This window comes from Parambassis ranga, chromosome 19 (genome assembly GCF_900634625.1).
Source record: "Parambassis ranga chromosome 19, fParRan2.1, whole genome shotgun sequence".
In the NCBI taxonomy this organism is placed as follows: domain Eukaryota; kingdom Metazoa; phylum Chordata; class Actinopteri; family Ambassidae; genus Parambassis; species Parambassis ranga.
The window spans coordinates 3,120,071-3,147,856 of record NC_041039.1 but is presented as its reverse complement, the minus strand read 5'-3'; the positions used below and the strand labels follow the sequence as shown (position 1 = coordinate 3,147,856).

At 39.4% G+C, this 27,786-nt stretch overlaps 1 protein-coding gene across 1 annotated transcript; it reads left to right on the top strand.

Moving 5' to 3' along the window:
• Positions 1 to 124: 124 nt before the first annotated feature.
• Positions 125 to 27,318, top strand: fmn2b (formin 2b). The gene is made up of 20 exons (XM_028430316.1): positions 125 to 1,776; positions 2,818 to 3,062; positions 3,997 to 4,175; positions 4,462 to 4,612; positions 12,984 to 12,995; positions 13,400 to 13,452; positions 14,693 to 15,627; positions 15,971 to 16,115; positions 16,418 to 16,505; positions 16,851 to 16,912; positions 17,879 to 17,967; positions 18,664 to 18,793; positions 19,601 to 19,747; positions 20,017 to 20,076; positions 20,348 to 20,468; positions 23,808 to 23,900; positions 24,012 to 24,063; positions 25,060 to 25,209; positions 26,474 to 26,555; positions 27,155 to 27,318. The coding sequence occupies exons 1-20, from the start codon at positions 125 to 127 to the stop codon at positions 27,179 to 27,181; spliced, it is 4,473 nt and encodes a 1,490-aa protein (XP_028286117.1). The 3' UTR covers positions 27,182 to 27,318.
• The last annotated feature ends 468 nt before the right edge of the window (positions 27,319 to 27,786 follow it).

Below are 27,786 nucleotides of genomic sequence, written 5' to 3'. Positions count from 1 at the left end.
TAAAAGGTTTTACCGGAGATTACTACCTCCCCAGGCACAGGCATTTAAATCCTCTCCTAGACAGTAAGAGCTATTTAAGGCATGACCTAAGAGGAAGCAACCATTAACATCACCGTCCATCAACATGGGTAACCAAGAGGCAAAGCAAAAGAAAGCTGCTGCAGCATCGGGTAATGGAAGCTACCCTTCACTGGATGAAGGATGGAGAGAAGGAGGGGACGTGACAAAAAAAGGGGGAAAGAAGCTCCACAGCAAACACGGAGGTAAAGGAATTGGCAGCACTGGAGGAGGAGGAGGAGGAGGAGGAAGAGGGGCACATGGCACAGGACCAAACAAAAAGAAAAACAAATCTGAAACAAAATCCTCGGTTTTTTCCATTCGCAAGAGAAAGAAAGGAAACACAGATTCATGTTCATCAGTGATAGGCTCAAAGGAGAATATTTTAGCATCTCAGAATGATGAAATGGGCGGCACAAAAACACCTGATTTGTCTGCAGATGAACTTGGGCAGTCAGACGCTGAGATTATTTTTCCTGAGAATAGAAACAAACTGCAGCAAAGAGAACATGAGGGAAACACTGGAGGAGGAAATCAGGATATGCAGCAGAAAGGCTCAACAGCTGCAACCTCTCCCACCGAGGACGGAAGGCAGAAGGGAGGGAGCTCGGGGTCGGACACCGATATCTACAGCTTCCACTCAGCAGCTGACCATGAGGACTTGCTTGCGGACATCCAGCTGGCGATACGGCTCCAGCATGGGGCTGTTAACTCAATTGTGGATGCACAGGGAGGAGGAGGAAGGGATTTGATCTGGGGAACGGGGGAAGTGGTAGGAGGAACAGGGGAAGTGGTTAGGGGAAGTAATGAGGAAGTGAAATTAGCTTGTGCTGAGGTGCTTGACTTGACCCCAGAATTAGAGCTTGGGTCTGATGCCCTCTCATTTTTGGACACAGAACCTCTGTCTCAATCTATAGAGCACATGCACCCACCTCCTATACAACACCTCCCTGTCCACACAGAGGTGCACATAAGGGAGGAGGTCAAGGAGGAGGTGGAGCATTCAGAGTTCAATGAGGAGCAACAGAGCGACAGAAAAGCCTCTCTTTGTGTCGCTACAGGCACAAAAGACCAGCATGCTTTGCCGCAGCAGCCCCCTCGGACTGACATTTCCATGGCTACTGCAGGGGGGGCAGCAGTAAGCCCATTTACCATGACAACCAGTGGTAACAGCTTCCTTGATCTCACATTTGACAGAGCTAGGGAAATCCCAGGGGAAGGGGTAAGAGATGTAACCCAGCAGGGGCAGGAGCAGAAGTACAAGGCAGATGTTGATCTCAGTCCACCACTTGCAAACAAAACCATTAAAAGTCCCGAACCCACAGAGGGAGCAAGCTTAGGGAGTGTGTTTGAAGAAGGTGAGGGTCTGTTAGCCTCAGGTACCAGTGCGGAGTCCCTCGAGGAGTGCCTAAGTACTGGTTCTGAACCAAACCAACATGCCACTGCTGGCGCCAATGCCTCCCTTTCTGACCAGAGCAGAAGGAGTAGTATCAGCTTCACCCCTCTGCCTCCTCATGGGAGCCCCACATTGGTCAAACAGTTCCTCAGGTCCACCCATTCCTCTACCGTCTCTAACCCTGTGGTGAAACCCTACCCGCCAATCTTTCCATCTTACATCAAGACGACTACCAGACAGCTCAGCTCCCCAGGACACTCGCCAGCCTTGTCCCCCTCCCACAGCCCCCTTTCACCACGTAGAGGCCACTATCACCTCCACAGGTACCTGTGGCGTAACTGCATGCTAAATATTTTTGTTAATAATTTTTGACATTTTATTTTTATCATGACAATCACATAAATTTGAGATAGATACACTGCATTCGTTTATTTTATATACTATTAGATATTAAAACAAAGGTCTTATGTTTTGTAAATGTGCATGTCATATTCCTTTCTATTGATAATAACATTGACAATAATGACATTGCACTTTTGCAAAGTTGATTTCTGAAATTTAGATAGTAAATTTACATATATAATGTTGTCAAAAATAAAATAAAAGCCTAACCAATGTTCAGTATTTCTTGACAGACTGATAAAAATTGGGGAGTACTTACTGATTGAAAATACAATGGATAAAACCAATGAAATACTACAAACATCACTCTTTGTATACCTTGCTGGACTAACATCCAGTATTTAATAGACCTCTATAATACCTCTTTGTGTCTAGTTATTATAATATTTATGTAATTACAATGAGGTTATAAAAGTGGCTTAATTTTTGGTCACAGACAGGCTGATTTAACTGTTTCTGCAACTGTTGGTCTCAATATGTGGATTTCCACTACGTAATATACTAAACAAATCAGATAAATCAGAGGACAGATTCTAGAACTGTCTTATGATGAGAATGCCCCCAGTAGTTGGACAGTTAAGGCATCTATAAACAGTAGCTCAGAGCACCTAGAACCATAATAATAATAATAATAATCTTAATGTTAATCTTAACCTCCATAATACCTCCACTGTTGTCTTCTTTTGTTTTGCCGTTTGTTCTAACTTTCTGCCTTTCAGGTCAAAATCTTTGCCTTAAAATGAATCTCCCCTGTCATTTAGATGTGTATATAGAAACCTTACCAGAGGAGCTTGCCCTTCCATGAAAGATAGTCTAGTTGTCTTGCTTTTAACCAATCATTTCGAACTAAATGAACTTTTTTTGCACAATGCAGTTTCATTAATGAACACAACTCACCACAACAAAAGTATACATCATTTTCAAATGTTTTACCTAACTGAAAAATGTTGCCATGTCAGCAGGATGGTGCCTGAGGTTCACCATGTTGGCAGACAGCGCTCTCACAGCCTTGCTGGTACTCTAAGTCGCTCAGCTGACTGGACGGAGGAGCTTGAGAGGAGGCTAAGGATAAGAGAGGAGGATGTAGGTGGCTCTGGAGGAGATTATCTGGTGGGCTACAGAGGAGGAGGCAGTCAACCCATCTGTGCAACCAGAAGATCCTCCTGTGGACAGGTCTCTACCTGTGGGTTTCAAGATGTCTTCACAGGTGAGCAGGGGTAAAGCAAGCTAGAAATACACATATTTTAACTTCTTAACAGTAGAAAGTAGATTTATTAATTAATATTATGTTTTTCTAATGTTTTGTTGTCAGGGTTGATAAGCCTCCACCACAAGGTGTTGCTGGACATATAGTATTCATGTATTCAAAAAGTATATATATGTACACTACCGTTCAAAAGTTTGGGGTCACTTGGAAAGGAAAACATTAAATTAATCAGGCATACAGTCTAGACATTGTTAATGTGGTAATCGACTATTATAGATTCTAGTTAGAAAACGCTGATTTTTAATGGAATATATACAAATGTATACAGAGGCCCTTTTCCAGCAACCATCACTCCTATGTTCTAATGGTACATTGTGTTAGCTAATCATGTTAAAAGGTTAATTGATGAATAGAAAACTCCTGTGAAATTATGTTAGCACAGCAGAACTGTTATGCTGATAAGAGAAGCTATAGAACTGGCCTGGTGACCCCAAACTTTTGAATGGTAGTGTAATCATTTGTGTTTTTGTCCACAGGGAAATTATAGCTGGTTATATTTTTTTCTAACCATATTATATTTTTCTATTCATCTATCGTCTAACTGAGGTTGTCTGAGTGGTGACAGATGTGTGACAACCTATTTAAATTTGGGCAGCAATACAATATAATCAGAATTGCTTATGTTGAGGCCATATGATGTCCATTTGTAATAAATGCACCTGATTCAGTTATTTATGGCACTCTTTTGTTGCCAAAACTTTGACATGTCCATGGGGTGCTTCGTCCACACTCTACAACAACTTTCTGACTATTTAATTGATGGTAAATGTTTTTTTATTCAGTCATTGAAACTGTTAAATCAATAATAACTATAAATTGCAATAATGTTGGACCTGAACATAACTTTTCTGACTTTGTCATTCCTGGACATCAGGTCGGACTCTTCTAGAGAAGCTGTTCCTGCAGCAGCAGCAGGAGGAGCCAGAGGAGGCTGAAAGACTTTGCTCCAGGATCTTGGCCATGGGCCTCCTGTTGCCATTCACAGATTGCTTCAGAGAGCAGCTTGGGGGCAGCACTGCCCACATCACCTCCACTACATCAGCCAAGTTTGATGTATCTTGTTCCAGTTCCTTTCTTAAAATTGTGGTGATTTGTGTTGACATTGATTGTGTTCATCAACAGCTATATAACAGATTAATATTTATGTATTTATTTACACAGGGCTTTTGTCCATCCTTCAACTGGCCTACTTTATAATGTTACAATTTAAAAAAGACCAAACTTGGAGATGCTGAAGGGTTAGAATTATATGTAGATATATATTTAGAATTTATTATTTGTACAGTTGGGGACATATTAATGAAAGTTAGAATAACTAAATTATCTTTTGTGTGCCCAGCAAGATCAGCTGTATACATGGGCAGCAGTTAACCAGCCTTCACACTCCTTGGATTTTATTGAGGGGAAACTACCTGGTCAAATCAAGTGCACCTGGCCTCCTGTCAGATCGGCCGGAGACAATAGGATTCGGCTCAAATCCACAGAAGCAGGTAAGGTTAGACTTATACAATTACCCATACTTGTATTTCACAGACAGGCTACTTGAATCTTAACCATTTAGGAATTTGTCAAGAACATGGATTGACTTTTAACATTTGATGAGTTTTGTGTCTGAGCCAAGGTTTAATATAGTTACCTCTAAGGGCGTGCTTTTATCATGGACGGAGGTGACAAAAAAAAGAGATTCTTATTGGGTGCAGGAAGGGTTAAATTCTGTCAGAATCTTAGGTCCCCACCAATGACAGAGTCAAATCTACACACTTGGTAACTCCATTCACACAGCGTGTTGTGGCACTGTTGCGCCTTGGATGTAACTCACTGTGCTATGTAAAGGCCTGTACATGGTCCGCAAGATCAGAGTAGTCGAACATGCCATCTACGTTTACTTTCTTTTTCTACTCAGTAATCGCGAATGGCAACAACAAAATCATCCTCCTCCTTCATCAACTCAAAAACTGTCATTGTCAAAGTGCTGTCACTGTATCTGTCACCATGCCTTCCCTGCATCGTGTGACAGTGCTGCAGTGGGAGGGTCCTAGGACATCCCGGAACTAACTTTGTTCTTGCCACCAGAAAATGTAGAGGCCCTAAAACTCAAGGCACAAAAGCAGGGCATTTTGTTGAGCTTCTGTTTCCTTTAGTAGAGGGACAGAGCAGTGGACAAGAGAATGAACACCTTCTAGGTGCAATAGTTTGCTGGAGATGGACAAATGAAAACAGTAAACTCTAGGCAGCTCAGACTGAAAATATGTGAAATATGATCCTTGTTCATTTGGTATAAAGTGGAGGGTTTTCAAAGTTATTTTACATTCAGATAAAAAGTGAATTACAATAGCCTAGATATAACAAATAACAGGACCCAGTGGTCAGGTCCCCTGCAGCATTTTGAATGTGAAACTGTCATACAACTTTTATTTGAGAGTACAGTTAGCAGAATGTTACTGATGGGTGTGTCTTCTGTAGGTCTTGTGACATTGTTCTTCTAACTCTATCAATCTTTTTAGAAGGGTTAGGTTCTGTGTTTTTCCCCTCCAAAAGAAGTGCTAACATCTAAAAATACTCAGAAAGAGTCTTTGCCTGAGTCAGTACTCAGGCTTTGATAAATGTACTTTTTGCACTCATCAAGGCCTCAAAAGAATGAGACTGCTAATACAACTGGCAGAAATGTATTAGAGGTGACGTGTTCAGAGGCTCAGTGTAGAGTCACTGCTGCTTTGAGGGGTGGAGTTCAGATTGGACCCAAACACGGACAAACAACAATGTTTCAACATAAGGTGAGCTTTATTAAAAATAAAGCCAAGAAACTCTCAAAAAGGATGAAAAAGCACAAAAGGCTAATGAGACAACAATTCAATTCAGTTCAGTTTTATTTATATAGCACATTTTACAATACGAAATTGTCTCAAAGCGCTTCTCAGAAACCCAGAGTCTGAACCCCCTTAAGAGCAACAGTGGCAAGTGGCCCCTTTAACAAGAAGAAACCTTGAGCAGGACAACAGTGGGTGAACAAAGTAAAAACAAATGAGAAATAAAACAAAACAGGAACAAACCAGAACGATAAAAACTTTAGAAAAAAATATTGGAAAACCACAGGTAACAGGGCAGAAAGGGCTAAGACTGTATACAAATAAAATGACTTGTTGTTACTGAATATATCTGTCAGGGTTCGTTGGGAGGAGGACACAGATGCAGAGGCACAGAGCACATTAACCCTCATGCGTTGTTCGGGACATTTTTGTCCTCTGAGAGAAATTTTTCTGTTTATTTTGGCCATAACTTTGTCAATATGTGGACAAATTGAATCATTTTTCCTCAATAAGCTTAATTTTACATAAATTTTGTTAATATGATTTTAAAATTTTTCATAGGTCAACGGTACACTGTGGGCAAATTTTACCCCCTAATGTGTTGTTCGGGGACAAAAACGTCCCCTAACTTTAACGGTTTTAAAAATATATTAGATAAATATTTTTTTGAAATTTTTTTGCATAGACCTTTTAATTAACTTCAGTTCTAATCAACAGTAGTGAAAAAATCATTTTCCCCCAGGATTTTAACCCTTTAATCACCAATTTTATAAGGGGTGGTGCTGAAAATTGAAAAAAAAAAACACAAAATGGCTCATTTTTAATAGAAAAGGTGAATGTGGACTGGATTCTTTTGAACCTTTATTACAGTCTTGGTCATGTCAAACATCAGTAAAAAAATTGACTTGATTGCATTATTAGTTTTTGCACAGCACTGGATTTTCTTTTTTTCTCCCTAATGTGTTGTTCGGGGACAAAAACGTCCCCTAACTTTAACGGTTTTAAAAATATATTAGATAAATATATTTTTGAATTTTTTTTGCATAGACCTTTTCATTAACTTCAGTTCTAATCAACAGTAGTGAAAAAATCATTTTCCCCCAGGATTTTAACCCTTTAATCACCAATTTTATAAGGGGTGGTGCTGAAAATTGAAAAAAAAAACACACAAAATGGCTCATTTTTAATAGAAAAGGTGAATGTGGACTGGATTCTTTTGAACCTTTATTACAGTCTTGGTCATGTCAAACATCAGTAAAAAAATTGACTTTATTGCATTATTAGTTTTTGCACAGCACTGGATTTTCTTTTTTTCTCCCATTTTGTCCCATAGACTTACATTATAAACACACTTTTTTTGACTGCACAGCCATGGCACTAAATAATCATGCATTCTTGATTGTTGGTGGTTTACCCTGTTGGTAGGAGGTAACATTTGTGATTTTTACAGTTAACAACTTAATTACCATATTAACCCTTTACCTGCAGGCCTGTGCTCATGTACTGTAGTTTCTGGCTTAAGTATATGGAGTTATAGGGAGTATTTTAGCACATAATTGTGTGTCTACACACTGTGTGTGTATGTTAGAGAGGAAGAGAGCCATTTGCACACTGTCAGGGAAGGAAAGTCAGGAAAATAAAGTTACTAAGTAAGTGAAGTGTACCTAATTCAGACGTACAACGGCAATGCATAAGCATGTAAAATGAAAACATCCAGGAGTTCTGGCGTCTGAAGTTGTGGATGGGTAAAATAGCTGTTTTTTTTTTTTTTTTTTAGCTTTCGGAAAACACGTCCTCCAGTAGAGTGACTTTACTTTTAGGTTAGTGTCTCAGTTGAGATCACTGAATTAGTCTAAGTGAGGTCTAAGTGCCCCTTTTCCATGGTGTGTTGCGCTCCACACGACCATACGTACATGTGCATGTTACTAAATAGACACCATAGATAGATAACTTGATAACATAATAAATAATCATTGACTAACCAAATCTAATCTACAGTTTAGTCCCCTACTAAAATTAGTATTAAAAGTAGTTTAGTAAAGTAAAGTAAAGTAAATTTGTTGCAGCCCTAAAAGTAAGTGCCGGGCCCTTTGATGCTGAGAGGTTCAGACTAAACAAAACAAAAACACTAGTGGACTTGCATGCATCCTCCTGGTCATTTAATGGTGACAAGAGCAGCAAGCAGCATGAAGAGAGGATTCACCTGTGCATGAGTGAAGGATTCACTTGTGAACGAATGAAGGATTCGCTTGTGAACAAGTGACGGATCTACTTGTGCAGCCTTCACAGCTTCACAGCCTGGCCCTTCATAGAGCCAGGCTGCACAATCATTTCCAGAGATTGTGCACAAGTGAATCCTCTCTTCATGTTGCTTTCTGCTCTTCTCACCATCAAATGACCACAAGGTCACATGTAAGACCACTTGCCTTTTTGTTTTGTTTAGTCTGCACCTGTAGACATCAAAGGGCCACACGTGCATAGCAACACTTTCTTTGTTTTTGTTTACTATGAAGACTCTGTGGTTGTGTGTACTCACAGACAACAAGATCAGTGTGCAAATGGCTCTCTTCCTCTCTAACATACACACACAGTGTGTAGACACACAATTATGTGCTAAAATACTCCCTATAACTCCATATACAAGCCAGAAACTACACTACATGAGCACAGGCCTGCAGGTAAAGGGTTAATATGGTAATTAAGTTGTTAACTGTAAAAATCACAAATTTTACCTCCTACCAACAGGGTAAACCACCAACAATCAAGAATGCATGATTATGTAGTGCCATGGCTGTGCAGTCAAAAAAAGTGTGTTTATAATGTAAGTCTATGGGACAAAATGGGAGAAAAAAAGAAAATCCAGTGCTGTGCAAAAACTAATAATGCAATAAAGTCAATTTTTTTACTGATGTTTGACATGACCAAGACTGTAATAAAGGTTCAAAAGAATCCAGTCCACATTCACCTTTTCTATTAAAAATGAGCCATTTTGTGTGGTTTTTTTTTCAATTTTCAGCACCACCCCTTATAAAATTGGTGATTAAAGGGTTAAAATCCTGGGGGAAAATGATTTTTTCACTACTGTTGATTAGAACTGAAGTTAATTAAAAGGTCTATGCAAAAAAATTTCAAAAAAATATTTATCTAATATATTTTTAAAACCGTTAAAGTTAGGGGACGTTTTTGTCCCCGAACAACACATTAGGGAGAAAAAAAGAAAATCCAGTGCTGTGCAAAAACTAATAATGCAATCAAGTCAATTTTTTTACTGATGTTTGACATGACCAAGACTGTAATAAAGGTTCAAAAGAATCCAGTCCACATTCACCTTTTCTATTAAAAATGAGCCATTTTGTGTGTTTTTTTTTCAATCTTCAGCACCACCCCTTATAAAATTGGTGATTAAAGGGTTAAAATCCTGGGGGAAAATGATTTTTTCACTACTGTTGATTAGAACTGAAGTTAATGAAAAGGTCTATGCAAAAAAAATTCAAAAATATATTTATCTAATATATTTTTAAAACCGTTAAAGTTAGGGGACGTTTTTGTCCCCGAACAACACATTAGGGAGAAAAAAAGAAAATCCAGTGCTGTGCAAAAACTAATAATGCAATCAAGTCAATTTTTTTACTGATGTTTGACATGACCAAGACTGTAATAAAGGTTCAAAAGAATCCAGTCCACATTCACCTTTTCTATTAAAAATGAGCCATTTTGTGTTTTTTTTTTTCAATTTTCAGCACCACCCCTTATAAAATTGGTGATTAAAGGGTTAAAATCCTGGGGGAAAATGATTTTTTCACTACTGTTGATTAGAACTGAAGTTAATTAAAAGGTCTATGCAAAAAAATTTCAAAAAAATATTTATCTAATATATTTTTAAAACCGTTAAAGTTAGAGGACGTTTTTGTCCCCGAACAACACATTAGGGTAGTGTTTGCGAACAATGCATGAGGGTTAAAGTCAATAAAAGAGTCTTTCATTACAGGCCAGAAGGGCAAGGTAATACAAAAACCAAAAATCACTACTCGGTGTAGTACAAAAGTAGCAACTAAAAATCACACTTGGCGTGGCAAAAGGTGAAGCACAAAAATAACTAAAAAAACTAGATCTAGACAAACAGGCACAAGGCATGGAAAAAGGCAAGAGCAAAAATCATTGCATGGACAAAGGCAACTACCTGGAGAACCCCGTTGTCAGGCAGAAGCACATGGCATAAAAGATGAGAACCAATGCATGGCATGGACAAGACATGGACAGGTACAAACACTACACGAGACGAAACAAACTAGCAACGTCAGAGTGACACAGACTACGGTATATACAATAGGAGTAGGTAAGACAATTAAACACAGGTGACACACATAAGGGAGGAGCAGGTAATCACACAAGGCAGGAAACTACATTAAGTTTGTCACACAAGACAAAAGCACAAGACAAAACTCAAGGAGGGTAGGACTATCAAAGTAAAACAGGAAGCACAAGACAAGACCACAAGGACAACAAGACACAAGAATTAAACAAAAACCCAGAGAGACAACTCACCTAAAACTACAGGAAAATAACAATAACTAAGCACAGATTTCACTAAAAACTTAAACCAAGGAGAACAATACCAAAAAGAGACCCAGGGTCATGACAATATCTGCATATCAGGTGCATTTTAAGCGACGTAATCACAATGTTTATATTTCCTGGTTAGTGAAGTTGTCCTGAAAAACCACATCTATCTTACGCCTGTGTCACACCTGTCAGTGAGAGCACTAACAAAATGCAAAAGTGAGCAAAACATCAGGCAGAAAGGATGAGAGCAGAGAAATGGTCTGTGGTCAGCACCTGCAGAACCTCTCCTTTATAGGGGTTGTCTTGATAACTGCCTCTCATTTCCACCTGTTGTCTGTTCCATTTGCACAACAGCAGCTGAAACTGATTCACAATCAGTGTTGATCCTAACTGGACAGGCTGATTTCACAGAAGTGTGACTGACTTGTTACATTGTGTTGTTTATTGTCCCACAATTTGCTGTGTCACCTATGGTTTTTGGAAGGGAGTGCCCGCTCCCATGTTAAATTTGGTAAAGATTTGAGATGGAAATCCTGTAGACCAAGGCATTTTTATCCTGCTCATACAGACACATACTTTGACCGGAAAATGTGAAATTCAAAATGACATTACTAGACCTGTATCTGTTGCTGACAGTGAATTCATTTTTCCTGTGTGACTTTTCGTTTTCTCACAAGAAGCATTTGTTTTAGAAGCTTTTTCTAGCTACCTCTTTTTTTAGGTTCTGTGCTCTCTTACTGCAAAAAGGAATGGAGGGGGCGAGGGAGCTGTTTCCATGGTAACCTCAGCAGGTGCTGGGCCCTCTCTCTGATCACGTCACCTAAGATGGCTGCTTCATTACAAATGAATGGTGCCCAATGTAGACCAATAGAAGTACATACAAATGTATTAATGCATAGACAGCACACAATATGGCTCCTGCTATTACCACTACATGGGCAGTGAAGCACAGACACACAGACATGCACATTCACACTCACTCATATGCGCACACACACACTTAATATATACGCCTCATACATCAAAGACAAAGGCACATAGCGATATACACACCTACCCACATACTAGGGGTGGAACGGTTCACTAAATCCATGGTTCGGTTCGTATCACGGTTCTGAGGTTACGGTTTTCGGTTCAGTTTTGTTCACATTGTTGAGGATTTTTCTACTTTTAACACTCTGGAAATACCATAGATGAGCACAAAATATATATCCTAATTATCTAACATTTACCATATTTAAGAATCAGTTCAGTGTTTCCCCATCATGATATCAGGTCAAGTCAATTTCATTTCTTTTTAATTTCTATATAGCACCAGATCATAACAGAAGCCATTTAAGGCAGCTTTGCGCACAATAGGACACAGGGTGGTGTGGATCTCCTCTCTGCTTTGCCTGCAGCTGAAACTGCTGCGTGAAGCTACAGTTAGAGTGACCAGCTGTGAATGCTTTGAGGCGGTGGAGGAGTTCACGGTCACTGCTTGTCGAGGACACTAGCCTGACTGCAGAATGATTTCACATCAGTCTCCAAAAGTCACCAGAGAGAGTCACTAGTTGCTTTAGATTAAAAAAGTTTGGAAAGCCGCCAAATGTAGTGAGAGAGACACCAAGTTGCCAACACTTGTCTCCATGCTGGGGTAAAAATGCCACTCTATATTACTTGATGCGCATGTCCAGAAGCGAACAGAACACGCGCTCCGAACCAAAACACGTGTACCGAACGGTTCAGATTTTTTCCTGAACCGTAACACCCCTACCACAAACAGACACACACATGGATTTTCAACTGTGCTGTGATCTGCTGTGATCGGACAATTGGTGACAAAACACTTCAAATAAAAATTGTGTGACAGTTTCATCTCATTGGGGCTGTAGGATGGCACATAGTGGTGGGTAACTTGTGAGCTCTGATGTGGACAATGGGTATGTTTTGAGACTGTATGGCTGGCAGTGAGAGGCTGTGGATGGAGAGTAGCATTTGATGGAAAAGTTCTGCAATAGAGAACGATTCTGACTGGGGCCTTTCTGTGTGGAGTTTGCAGGTTCTCCCTGTGCCTGCGTAGGTTTTCTCCTGGTACACCGGCTTCCTCCCACATTCTAAGGACGTGCTTGTTAGGTCAATTGGTCACTCTGTGTATGTCACCCTGTGATGGACTGGTGAACTGTCCAGGGTGTACTCCGCCTCTCACCCATAGATAGCTGGGATAGGCTCCAGCCCCCCGTGACCCTGGAGGTGGCAATTGGATGGGTGGATGGTGGCTCACCACAAAACAATGACTAATGTTAAAATGTCAAGCTATTCTTTCTTTAAGAGATGGACTTTGTGTTTTTGTCTTGATCTGTTTTCTCCTGTAATCTATCATCCTCAAAATACAAAGGAAGAGCAAATGGATGACTACAATGTAGTAGTAGTAGTATTTAATAATGCATTTAATCATTTTTTAAATTTCCTTTTTCTTGTGGAATTCATCTTCATGCTTTGTTGTGGACAGAAGACAACCATGGTAAGTTATATGTGTAGCAACAGAAAACATTTGGCTGACTGAGGTTTTTAGGCCCCATGTAAACATTTGTTTTCATTAGCACCACTCAGAACGTGTCTTGGTTGTAAGGTAATGTGACGGGAATTCAGCTAGTTCAACATAGCTGAATGGCTGTAAACCTTTATGATCATGTCCCTCAGTTAGAAGTGTGCATACATCACTGGGAGGTATGGGTAATAATACTACATTTCAGTCAGTATCAAATATTGCAATATATCATATGTTTATGCTGTAGATTGGTTTGATTATTTTACTATTTCATCATTTTACGTTGATATTATTACTTTATTATATTAAGAATTACCTACAGGAGTTTTATAAGACTTTTGAAAATTATACTGTGTTGTGCTGTTTTGTTTGTCCAGAACACCAAGCAGGCGTGCTCTGTGTGAGGCAGCAACAGAAGGACAAGCAAGAGGTTGGTGACTTTCATTTCTCTACTTTATTTAAAGCCTGAACCAGAATATTTGTTAGACTGTCAGTAAAAATCAGACTAGCATACATAAATAGTCATGTGGTTATTTCTGTCATAGATGGGACAAAAGCAATGTGGTATAGACCTATATGTAATTTGACTTCTATCAGGCATTATGCAGTGTTACTTTTGCCACTGAGAGTTGAGACCAAAGATGAGATGCTTTTACTAAAATGTATGAGATTATTATATAGTGACATGTATACTATAGGTTTTATATGTGAGTAGCCTACATATTTATTTATTTTTTAGAATTTGAAGTACCTGATTTGTTTTTTAATACCTACAGATCACCCTGTGTATTAACACATTTTAATTGAAATGCACTGTCAGTGTGGCAACACTAAAGAATGTTCCTTGTCACTGTAGTATGAAAGAAACAGTTGTTAACATGACTCCAGACAACTGATTTACATGTTTCAGGTTGTGCTGAAATACAAAAGTAAATGTCAAATAATCAATAACCATCATTATTACATTTGTCACAGTGGAATGTACAACTTGTCATTCAAAAAATGGTTTGTTTGATTTTTCTGATATTGATTGAAAAGCTTTTCAGGCTATGTGTAACTTATGTGTGCGTGTAGTTTTGCAGGTTTAGTGGGCTCTAGCCTGTGTAGAAGAAGACCCACATGCTACACATGCTGAAGTTCTCTTGAGTAGTTTGACCCATAAGAACCCACACTCCTTTTTCCTTAAAGAAACATTATGAGGGAGATAGCACAAGTAGACACCAAATAACACATTTCTGACATTTTATTTTACAATATCGCCCCCCTATAAGATCTGTTACATATATGTTACATATATATGTCACTTTAAGCATCGAAGAAAACATGTGACATGTGACATCTGACTTTCCCCCACCCCAAAAACACTGCCCTCTGGTGTCAAAAAATTGTAATATTGGGTGTTAATGGAAAAAAAAATATTTTTTAAATAAATCAGCCTCACAGTCTATTTGGTTTTTTTTTGGTAACAAAATCTCAACATTTTTGCATTTTGCATTTTAAGAAAAACTGTAAGGTGTATCAACACACAGACATAGTTTATAACATCCCCTCTAAAAGATTTAACCTTTGTTTTAACTGTAATGAACTTATAGATATATTTTAGTTTTTCTAATTTAATGATATAGACAGGGTTTAAATTGATAGTCTGTTTTACCCTCTCTCTTCTGCAGGAGGAGTGTGTCCTTCCTCTGACAAAACTGAAGGAAAAGCATGTTAATGTCATCCAACAACTAGAACAAACTATAGAAGACCTTAGGACTAAGATTGCTGAACTGGAGCGACAACCCCCTCTACTGGACATTACAAAACCCACCACGGATAAGGAGTGTGGTGGAGAGGAAGGCCTGCTGAGGGCTATGTGTGATGCACACTTACAGACAGAAAAAGCTCTTTCTCTGGGCTGCCTGGAAGCCAAGTCAGTGCAGACCTCGCCTATGGATGACAGCGTTAAATTTAAAGTACCTTGTAGAGAACAGGATGGGTGGAACGGCGTTCTACAGGCTCCACCCAGGCAGGATGGCCTCCAGTGTTCTTGTCAGCTGCAGCCCTGTAAACCTCCTCAACCTTCAAATTCAGGAGTTATGTCTCCTCATTCAGACCAGGCTGATGTACCTCCACCACCACTTCTTCCTCTACAACCTGGTTCAGCAATTCCTCCTCCTCCTCCTCCTCCTCCACCACCACCACCACCACCACCACCTCATCTCCCTTTTGGTCTTGTCCCACCCCCACCCCCTCCCCCACCTCCGCTTCCTGGTGGTCTCCCTCCCCCCACACCTTCTCCCCTTCCTAGTGGTTTTGCTGTCCCTCCTCCTCCTCCTCCTCCTCCTCCCCCCCCTCCTTGTTGCCTTACGCCTGCCCCAGGAATACCACCTCCTCCTCCACCACCTCCAGGCTGTGGACCTCCTCCTCCCCCTCCTCCACTAGGAGCCATTTGTGCTCCTGGAGCTCTTCCAGGAGCTTTGGGCTCCCTACCTCCCCCACTGCCTTTGGGGCTTTATTCCCTGGGTCTATCTCAGGAAAGACCGCCCAGGAAGTCTGTAGTAGAGCCACCCAGACCCATGAAGCCTCTCTACTGGACAAGAATCCAGCTCTGCACCAAAAAGTAAAGATGGCATGAATTCGTTGCAGCATTTTTTTTGTTTGTTATGATGATACTATATACTTAACCGTGTTAAAATTTTACATACACGACACATAGATGACATAAATCATAAGCTACTGAAAATATGTTGTGATATTACGTAAGAAATATATTAGTCAATTTCTTCTCTCTGTGAGTGTCTGCGAGTGAAAAACCTTTTCAAATATTTATTGTTGTAGTTTTATTTGTACCCTCCCTCTTGCAAAAAATATCCTGGGGGCCCATTGATTTGTTTATGCAATGTGCGTATGGGTCTATGCAGTCTTATTTCTACAATACAAACAAGATGCTTTGTGTTTCTTAGAGAGGTTTCTTCTTCACTTGTATGGGAGACCATTGAGGAGCCTGAAGTTGACTTTGTGGAGTTTGTGGCGTTGTTTTCAAAAACTGCTGTGAAGGAGAAGAAGCAGCCACTTTCTGACACCATCACCAAGTCCAAGGCCAAACAGGTTGGTGTGTGTTTTAAATAATGTAGGGAATAATGAACAGTCTGTTTTAAGTTCAAATTAATTTGTATGTCTTTGACTAGGAATATTTTTAAAAATGTAAAGTCATTTTGTAAAACGTTTCGCTTCAGCTGAGTTCATTAGTCACAGTTGTACTTGAGTTTTATAATCTTTGTAACCCAAGCTAGTCTCATGTTAGTAATAGGAATAAAATCAGGACAGACATTTTGACTTGGTTAAGGTTTTCCAGTAGCTCATTAAAGTGTAGTCACCTATCATATAATTTTTTTAAATTTGTTTGGTAGGTTGTGAAGCTCCTAAACAATAAGCGTTCCCAGGCAGTAGGAATCCTTATGTCCTCCCTACACCTAGACATGAAAGATATCCAGCATGGTGAGTTCTTAAGTTGGTCTACTTTATTGAAATTAGTCATCAGGGTTTTAACTAGTACCTAATAGTTATTATCAGCTATTGTTACAAAACCATTTACATTAAGAGTTTACATTACAAGAGTTTTTCATGTGTGGTTCCAAATTAGCTTTTTTCTTCCTTATTGTTAAAATGAATATAGTAAATATAACCACAACCATTTTAACTGCAAATCTTTCTGATTGTTCCCTAGTTTTTAGCTTTCATTTTGTCATGGTTCTGGGTGACATTTACAGAGAAAATTTCTGCTTAATAGATTGATCAGTGAGCACAGCTTTTTGACTTGTTTGTTGTCTCTTTCTCTGTCAGCTATCCTGAACATGGACAATACAGTAGTTGACCTGGAGACTCTGCAGGCCCTGTATGAAAACGTAAGCTACAGCTTGTCTTGTTTGGCATGCAGAGGTCCGTGGAATATAAAGCTTTAAAATCTTGTCTGGTTGGTAATTTACCAATTAGATACTGGACTGTCTTCCAATAGAAAACAACCACCTTGTTTGTAAAAGCAGCCTACAAACAGTTATGGTGAAAATTCCCTATAGTGATATAATATCGGGTGATAATATTGGTTGACAAAACAATAAAAAAATACATTATTCTGTTTTTATCACCAATGTGTTATTAGAAGATTAAAGAAACAAACTTTCTCCTGTTAAGGGCATTTATGGCCACTTCTGTGTGGCTTTTATTTGACTTGCTAGATGGAGTAGCATTACCATTCAATCAGTATCCTGTATATGAAACAAACTAAATAAAACTCTAAGTTATGAACATGAACTTTTTCCTCAGCCAAACCAATTTGTCTTGGCACTTTTATTAGATTTACACACTAAGACTAATCATTGCCTGTTAGATATACACTAAGCAATATCTCATTTCACTGCCAGAGCCAGCAGCAATTGACTGACCACATATTTATATATATATACATATCCAGGTTCCTCTCCATTTCTTCTCCCAACATACTATACAGTACAAAATTATAAAGAAATGCAGAGTTATGCCAAAGGGAAATGTTCACAGTATTGTCTATAAAGATGATTGTTTTATGGGGAATGGTGTGGAAATTTTTAAGTTCTTCCATTGTTATGGGTTGACTACTTAATAGATCATATACATATATTTTAGTAGTGTACATTTATTGTTGATGTGGCCTTCCATCATCTGGCTATCAATGAAATGATGTTTAAGCAGCTAGTAAAGTAAGAACTACAAGTTGAGCATGATTCTTAAAATGCTAAAATGAAACAAAGAAAAGCATTTTATGGGAGTAATTTGCTTTCATTTTTACGCATTTGTTTTTTTTATGATGCACCGCTTTTGTGCCCTTCTCAAAGAGAGCACAACAGGAAGAACTAGACAAGATCGAAAAGCACATGAGGTCCACAAAAGAGAAGAACCCAAAGCCTCTGGATAAACCTGAGCAGTGAGTAATTCCACCAATACATAACACTAATGAACAGGTTTAGTTTGTTAACTAGTTAGAGAGAGTGCTAAACTGGACAGAATCCAGTAAGTGTTTGAAATGTATTGAAAATAAGTATATATACAAGGCAGACAGACAAACAACAACAACAACCAAAGTTTCCTAGCCCCTTTTCCCCTACCCTAGCAAAAACCAAAATGAGAGACAAGTGTCTGAAACAGAAGAAATAGACCATCTAATCTCAGGCTGAAGCACTAATAAATTTGTATAGCTATGACAGATAAAGGTGTATGAGACCCTCATTTAAAGGCTTATTTATTCACAGGGCTAGAATAAAACTGCAAATATACAGACTGACTTTACTTTAAATAGAAACTATAAATTGTATGTAGGCACATTAGCAAAGAAGTTTAACATTGCAAAGTATCCACTGAAAAGTTAAGTGTAGGTGGTGCTGGTGCCTAGGTGCTGAAAAGACCTTTGACTTGTCCTGTTATGACCGGCCAATGGGTAAACCTGTCATAACATAACATAACATAAAGTGGCTCTCCCCTCCTGTTCAGGTTCCCAATCAAATGCACAGATAAATGTTCGTGATGCAAAATATTTACAATCTCTGACTGCCACTTTAATATTGTGGAAGTCATTTGATTGTCATTTTCTTTAAATATTATCTGTGTTTCCTCTGGGTGGCAGATTTCTCTACCAGCTCTCCCTGATCCCAAACTTCTCCGGCAGAGTCTTTTGCATCCTCTTCCAGTCCAGTTTCTCTGAATGCACGTCATCTATCACGAGGAAACTGGACACACTGCAGAGGTTATGCAAGGTGAGTGAAAATCACAACATGTTGTGATACTGTTGGATGCTGTGCTTTTAATACTTCCACAGTCAGCTAAGCAAAACAGATTTTTGTAGTCTTGAATTCTAATCTAAGTACACAAAACACATCCATGTACCACAACCCACAAGGAGGTATCAATGTCAATGTCACTGTCTTTAGAACAGCTAACATTGTGACAGAAATAGCTGCAAGAAAATGGTAAGTAATGAGTAGTCCTGAAGAACACAGATTCTCTGTCTTATTATTAATTATCTGATCAAAACCAGCAACAGTAGCGAGCACATTTGCTGAAATGAGCCTGTTGAATCCATTATCTACTACTGTGAATAAATCTGCACATGGTCACTTTGTTACTATGGATGTGTTACAATTTACCAGTTATCACTGTATTTTCTACTTTCAGAACATAAACACACACAATCTTGAAAAAACGGATTTAGGTGAAAGAAATACTGCAGCAATTTTTTTTACGATTTTGTCCCATTCCCACCTCTCCTTTTTAAGACCCTGTTCACACTGGGGAAATCAATCCGGCTAGAGCGGGATTTGGGCCGTATCTGGATATATGTGAGTCTAAACAACGCGAATCCGGATATATCTCGGAGGTAGATCTAGCCGGATTGGCTTACATCTGGCTCAGGTCTGAAAATGTGGCTAGCGAATCCCTCTACTCTAGCTGGATTGACTTTCCTCCAGTGTGAACGGGACCTAAGTGTTCACTTTATCTCTAATTCCCATCATCTGTCTGCATTAAGGTTTTTTTTAATGACACACTTCAAAACACTTCTGCAGGTATTACAGGAGAGTGAGACCGTGAAGAATGTTCTAGGTCTGATTCTTGCTTTTGGCAACTTCATGAATGGTGGTAATCGAACAAGAGGGCAAGCTGATGGCTTCACCCTCGACATCCTGCCCAAACTCAAAGACGTGAAGACCAATGTGAGTTAAAAACCTTACAGACACACTCTGTATATGAATTGTGATTTCCGTGCCAAAGATAAGTCTTATAATAATTTAACTTACCAAAAAAGTCCATATTGTGTGGTGACTCGAAATGAGACTTTTAGAAGACAGAAGATACTTGTAGAAACACTATTACTTAATACCTACCTCACGATTAGGACAATAGTTGTATTGCACGTAATTATGTTTATCAGACTGTCCGCTGCTAAAAGTGTGGATGTTTTTCTTCTCTTCTCCACATGCAGGACAGTATGAAAAGCCTCCTCTCTTTTTGTGTTGCATACTACCTCAGACACTTCGATGAGGTAAACTTACTCCCATGCAGTAACTTCCTCTCTTGTCTCTCAGAACCACAAATAACACACAACCTTAATTTTGTAAATTAGAAACAGAAAATTAAGACTTCCAGGCCTTCATATATTTAAGACATGACATGAAATATATGGCTTTTTTAACTTATACATAAATGCATTGTATGAGTGCAACAGAGTTTCATATTTATGTTTAATTCTACAACAACATAAAGTATTGTATATGAAGTGTGTCTGTCTGTCTGTCTCCTATCTATATCATCAGGATGCTGGCAAGGAGACATGTGTTTATCCTATTCCCGAGCCTCATGACCTGTTTCAGGCTTCACAGATGAAGTTTGAAGATTTTCAGAAAGATTTGACACGACTAAAGAAGGACCTGAGAGGTACTTACAATACACACATACACACAACTTTATTTGTATGATTTCAAAGCACATTACACTAACATATGTTGATTACCCTAAGCCTGAGGGCATACTGCATGATTTTTTGCCACAAAGTCTGCACCAGTCTGCACACACAGCGGACAGTCATCATGTGTAGTCAGCACTAAAATGCGTTAGTGTGTGAGGGGGTGAAGAGTGTGTGATGAGACCCAAGAGTTCAGATATTTGTTGCAGGGCTTTCGCAAAAGCAAAGCAAAGGGTCAAAATGTATAAATTCAATCTCACTATGTTGTAAATGTATCAAAATGTCTTTGAAGCGGCTTGATTGAAATTACAACAGTACAACAAATTAGGATTCAGTTAAATATATATAATCACCGACAACGCTACCTTGGATTACCCCAAGGAACAAATAGATGATAGAATGAACTATGTTAAGCAAATATCAAAACCAATTACGATAAACATATTATTATTAAAAATTAATGTGTTTAGTGTGTCAGTGCTTCTCTTGGATGGAGACAAATTAGAAGGAAACAATCAAACAAAACTAATAAACGCACAAACAATACAATAACCCTCATTAAACTGACCACTTCCTATTTAATTCCCCTTCCCACACCCACTCTCTCACACACACACGCACACACTTCAACCGGATGGCTGCAGCCTCTGCCACTGGAGAACACCAGGAGCCGAGCGATCACCACCATTGACGACCAACGCTGTAACGCTGTGCAGAGCAGCAAGCCGGGACAGCAGCACATAGTCATCAGAGGATGGACCAGTGGCTCAGCTAACCAGCTATGCCAACAACCATGCATTTAGGGTTGGCACACAGCTCGTCACAAGTCCAAATCACTTCATGTCAGGCGTCTGACGACAAGAAGAACCTGGGTTACATACCAAAGGTTCCTATCCTGTATGGCACCTAATACATCCCCCTTTCTGACTAAAAGATGGTGTCTATGAAGATGCCTGAATAAAAAACAACTCACGTGAGGTTTACTTAAAAATCAACAAAAGTTATTCTCTTCTCCTGACCATTCAAGCACAGCCAGATTTTTAGATTTTGAACTAAAACAATAGACAACAGATAATTTTTATCTGGCAACATGAACACCGTTTTCTTTTTCTTCTTTATTTTCTCAGCGTTTGATTGTATGAGCAAACATAGTCTCTCAGGTACACAGGAGGTACCCTCATTCTGGTAGGGACCTGTCTTTCTGTCAGCGGTGCCTGCTGACCAGGGTCACACTGCATTGCTGGTGACAGGTGTACTCACTGCTTCAGCTGTGGCACCTGCTGGTGTTGTTTCCTGTACATTGGAGGGAGCTGCAGGTGGTATTGGTTCCACCGTAGGGTGCCTCTGTGTGTGTCAGTGATGTAGGACCTTGGTGTGCCTGCATGAGACACTACTGTGCCCCTCTCAAGGATGTCCTGGACCCACACATGATCACCTTCTTGCAGGGATTGCATGCAAGCTCTGTGGCGACGGTTATAGTTTTGTTTTTGCTTCTGTTTGTATTTTTGTTCGGTTCTTTTTAGACTTTCCATTTATGTCCAGCCTGGGTTTAACTGGGATGGGATAACAGGGACAAGTGTTCTATTCTTTACTGCCCATGAGAAGCTCTGCAGGGCTGTGTCCATTCACAAGAGGAGCAGCACGTGGGCCATGAAGCCAAGGTGAGGATCACTAGACTTCTTCAGAAGTCCTTTGATTGTCCTTACAGCCTGCTCTGCCTCCTTGTTGCTCAGAGGAAAATGGGGACTGGATGTTATGTGACTGAAATCCCACTCCCACACACTGTTGTAGTCCCCTGGCCCACATGTTGGATTTCCTCAACAGGTCTCTGAGGTGCTGCGTTTTCTCAGCCAGGTAGGTAAGGAATTTCCCCAGGTGATTAGTCATTTCCAGGAAGCACCTAACCTCGCTGACATTACTGGGCTCTGTCATGACCTTCACAGTGCTCACCTTGGGATCTGTGCTGACTACTGAGACCTGAGTGACTTGTCCTAGAAACCTTATTCTACTCTGCACTTCTCATTGAATGTCACCTTCCTTAGCCTCTTGTCATGCTCTCTCTGTTCTGTACCCCAAATGAGCACATCATCCATCTGACAAAGAACACCTTCCTGTGTCTTTTAACTTTTCCTGTGCGCTTGGGTACCACCACCATAGGTGCACACCATGCTGTAGGCACCTCTACCTTTGAAATCACCCCTTGCTGTTCCATACGATTCAGCTCTTCTTTTACCTGTGGCATAAGCGGAAGTGATTTGCAACATGATGTGGATAGGGAAAAAGGTTTTTCGCCAGCTTCAGTACAACAGTGTACTCCCCCCATTTTCACTAGTCTGGAAAAACACTTTGGACTAACTGTCTTTTTACTGTCTCGTTGTCGCTGACATCATTCACTCTGGCAACAAGCTGAAGTGTCATGGCAGCTACTCCACCAAAGAGTGCTGTACCACATCTACCATCCACCACATTAACTTTCTCTTGTGTGCTGTTGTCTTTACTGAGAATGGCTGTTAATTTTCCTTTTACCTTTAATGGTGATTCTCCTGGTCCACATGGCTCTCCTGTGCTGTGCCATTCTTCTGTGGAGTTGTTGTTTAGTTTCACCAATGTCCTTCGGGTGACTATCAATCCATACTTAATCAGGTAGGCATCAGGTAAAAATGGGTGGTTCATTGGTATGGTTTGTTGTTGGTGTCAAACATCAAATGTGACTCCTCGCCACTTATTGGTCCACATGAATACCATAAACCAGCCATTTATGGTCTTAACAGTGGTATTATTCAGCAATTAACAATGAAATCATTTGGAATTGTAGGCATTGTATGGTCTAAGGTTCAATGAGGTCTCCACCAGCAATTGATTGGGCACTTAGATGTGAAAGATGAAGAAATATCTGTCCAACCCAACAATGCTTCAGGTTTTCATTTCTGTTTTCTGACAACTAGAGATTTGCTGTAAGACATTTTGATCAGTTCTATTACACTACATTCATGTCAAATGTGTGGTATATGGAGGATTCTCCAACAAAGTTAAAAAAGGGTCTTCTTAGTTAGCCCATCTACACTGGGCTGTAACGTGCATCTTGGGAGATCAACAGTTGGCCATATGGTTGAAAACAATTGCGCATCTGTTACCATGGTAATTTGTTATACTATAAATGGTTGCGCTGATAAAATATTCCTATAAGGATGCAGCCTCTCAATTGGGATCCAGCTATTGTGTGAACATTAAATAGTCAGGATGATTGTGTTGCATCTGAATTTACTTTAGAAGTGTTAATGTTGTTCTTTTACTTTTTCTTATTTTATCAGCATGTACATCAGAAGTGGACACAGTGTGCAAAGTGTCAGATGAGGATAATCTGCAGCCTTTCAAAGACAAGATGGATGACTTTCTTGCAAAAGGTGAAATTGTCTACAATTAGGTACAATTAGGCAGATAGTGACAGTAACTGACACGGTTTACTTTTTACATATGAGACCTGTTTTGACTTTTTTTTTAATGTCTTTTTTTAGCTAAAAGGGAACTGGAAACCTTAGATGTTCAACTCAGCAGCAGTCACAAACTGTAAGAATGATTGTTTTATTTCTTCTCTTTTGTCCAAGAGTTCAAATTGAGACAACTGGACTCATTCATTTTTTTTTGTAATTATAATTCTTTGTTTTTAAGACATTTTGCCAGTTTCCTCAATTTAAGCTCTTGGGCATGACTATGACCTGCATGAATGAGAGCATCCACAGACATATTCTTCTACTTTGCTTCATCTATCTGGTGTGACTTTTGTAACATATATACTTTGGGTAGACAAGGTTATTTGTATACAGTATCCGGGTCGCGCACAAGAGCCGTGTGTAAACATCTGTCGAAATATGAAAGCTTTATCTCGAGATTATTTTCACCATGGCTACAAAGAAATAAACTGCATTTTGGACCGAAAAAAAAAAACAAACAAACAAAATGCATGACTCATGCACACACCCTGTCCTACCACCTAGTAATTTGGAGGACAGCAAAGAAACCGGATTAAAGGTAGGGTAGGAGATTTTGAAAGCTCAGTGAGTCAGCCAGATTTCGAAAGCAAACATGCCCCTTTCTCTCGGAGCTCACCCCCAAGCCACGCCTCCCAATCACATGGGCGCGCATTACCTGAAGACGAGCTGCGGTCTGTGACTTCGGCCATCATGCACGTACCTCTCTGGTGCGCGCAGAGCAGGAAGAGAGTGACAACCAGCCAATACTCCATGCAGGGTCGTCCCGGAGGATTGGCTGATGTTTTTTATGTTCTCCACAGATGATTGATATTCTTCGTTTTAATGCGAAACTGCCTATCTAATTGGTTGCTATCGGATTGTAAAGACAAGTTACACTGATTTTACAAAGAGTGCATCAGAATGAAATCTCCTACCCTACCTTTAAAATGGATTGAGCATGGACACGTGTGTGATAGCTGCATTTGATTTTCAAGAGGTCTGAACGTATCAAGCTTAAAAGCTCTCTGAATTTATTTAATATCCCCAGTCTGCAGGGTCTAAATTATGTGAATCTGGATTTGTATTCGGTCAGGTTCCTGGAGCTCACAATTTTCTACTCAGTGAAGGCCAAGGCAGGAGAAAAGGAGGTTTCACCCAACACATTCTTCTCTATCTGGTATGAGTTTTCCTCTGACTTCAAGGACCAGTGGAAGAAGGAAAACAAAGTCATTCTCAAGGAGAGGTAAACTTTTTCTCTCCCTTTGATTTTGTCAAGATTCTCTGTCATCCAGGTCATTTCATTCAGAAGGTTAAAGCGAGGCAACTGGACTTGTAGAATTTTCTTTAAGACTTCTTAGAGGAGCAGCGAAACATCTTCAAGTCCAGTTGCCTCCCTTTGATATGTTTATATTTTATTAATATTAATATTTTTCACTGAAATTTCTCCAGTGCAAAAACTCTTGAAATAAAACATTGATCAGTGGAGATAAATTCTACTTCAGACAGGGCCATTCTGCATACTTAATTTCTAATGAGAGTCATGTTGGATTATACACAGTATTGAACAGGATCTATTAACCAGAACAAGCTTTTGATCATATAAAATTGTACTTTTGTTTTTGTTTTACCTTGTGGTTGTTAGACCAGCCACCAGCCACATAACAATTGCTAAACATAGGTGGCATGTATTTGTTTCATTTCTGGTGCAACATCAGTTCAATTCAATTCAATTCCACTTTATTTATATAGTGCATTTTACAATCAGAATTGTGTCAGCACTTCAGAGAGACTGACCACCTTAAGAGCAACAGTGGTGAGGAAAAACTCCCTTTTAATAGGAAGAAACATTCAGTAGGACCTGACTCATAAGGCGAACCTTCCTGCTGACAGTCAGCCGGGTAGAGGAGGAGAATAAGAGGTAGACAGGACAGAGAGGATGAAAGAGAGAGAGAGAGGAACAAACATGCAGCAAATATCATACATTACAGAGTACGTTACTTAAACCTCTGTTTACTCCATCAACACACTTACATACAGGGCAGCTTCTTACCTTCCACTCTGAAAACAGCTGCTGCTTCTCTCTCTGCCTTTTCCTTTCTGATGTTGTCTGTATAAAAAGGATGTCATATAAAAAGCTGTTTCTCAGTAAATGGCTGTGGCTGTGTTTCTCTGCCGGCTGCAATGTTAAATCAGAAACAGGTCAGTCTCACGGCATTTTATTTTGAAAAATAGATGCATGTTGAGACACGAGACAGCTCCAAAATAGAACCGGCATGTATCTCTTGCTGTAACAGACTTCCTCTTTTCTTTTTACATTACAGTGGTGGCTCACTGTTTCAGAACACACATTAGAGGACAAGCCTTTTATTCTAGGTCCTAGATAGCTGTCTGACTTAGACTTAGACTTGAAAGCCAGTGTGTGTGTCTGTGTAGAAGGCATAAACAGTCAGTGGATATGCTTATGCTTTTAAAATGCATTGAACATTGAATAATTGTGTATTTTGCAGGTTAAAAGCAGCAGAAGAGAGTTTCCGACAAGCCAAGGAGAAGGCTTCCTACAGTGTCAAACCCAAACACGCCTCTGGTATTGTAAGTTGCCCTTTTATTCTCAATTTTTATTTCTGTTCGTACATACTTAGGTTCAACAAAATGGAATAATTGACTTAATAACAAACAAAAAAACCCAAACAATGTTGTAACAGAGGTATCCATGCAGTAGCCACAAGGTGGCGTGCAACAAGAGGGCGCTGTTCATTTCTGAGAAGTACATTGCCACCAAACCTTCCCAAGAGAAATACATCATGACTCATATATTGTGAAAAACTAGGTTTTGTAAAATAACAAATAGTAAGGACAAATCAGTGATCTGTAAGTTTCATGAAAAACAGAATTAATAATAATATTATTAAATGATTAAATATTAATATACTATACTGTTTTTATTAGCAAATCACAGAAAACAATACAAGCCTTCAGATTAGTAATCAGCTAGTATGTAGATTTGCTTTTTTCAGTTTTTAGCCCTAGTACAGATTTTCTTTACAAATTCCTTTATATCATATTTTACCTGTGCTAACATGATATCCACTTTTAAGAGTAATCTGTTACAACAAGCATGAAGTCAAGTAAAACAAATTATTGTCAATTTATTTAATTTGTTTAAACTATGTGTAGTATTCTTTCTACAGAAAGCCAAACTTGGGATGAAGATTTGACTCAGCAGACTACAATCGAGGACAATATAAAGAACGAGAGACAGAACAAACGTGAATGCATGTATGTGTTTTTGATTGTTTCATTTAAATTGAGGGGCTTCTTAACTTGTCGACCTGCTGTTAACCTGCTGGCTCCCTAGTACAGCTGATGTTCAATTCAGTTGACTAACAGTGTGTGCATTCACAGCTGGCAGGTGGGAATGTTATTGATGACACACAATGGCCTGTATATTGCTCTACACTCTTTTTGTTAATATTGCAGCTCTGCTGAGGCACCTCCTCTCACCCAGCACACATGTTGTTGTTGTTGATGCGGTGTGAGCTGCATATGTGCATATAGGACACAGTGGTTAAAGTCTGGACCTGGTTGTCTGGACTTTACTTCAGAATTCATGAGTGAAAAAGGGGCTATATTGTCTCTAGCCTCACATTATTATTAAATTGTCAACGGTAAAGTCAATATACCTGTACTGTTGTGGAGCAGGTAATGCCAGTGAGATCCCTTACCTTTCCTATTGACAGAGATTATTTTACATTTTATTGGAAAAAAAACATTAAAATCAAAAAAATTAAAAGAACAATAACAAATAAAAAATACAATCACA

Bases quoted from the DNA above. Each gene is read 5' to 3' on its own strand.
- fmn2b (XM_028430316.1), top strand. From the start codon at position 125: ATGGGTAACCAAGAGGCAAAGCAAAAGAAAGCTGCTGCAGCATCGGGT. The intron at 13,453-14,692 runs GTTGGTGACTTT...TCTCTTCTGCAG, and splicing joins AACAGAAGGACAAGCAAGAG to GAGGAGTGTGTCCTTCCTCT. The intron at 16,506-16,850 runs GTGAGTTCTTAA...TTTCTCTGTCAG, and splicing joins CATGAAAGATATCCAGCATG to CTATCCTGAACATGGACAAT.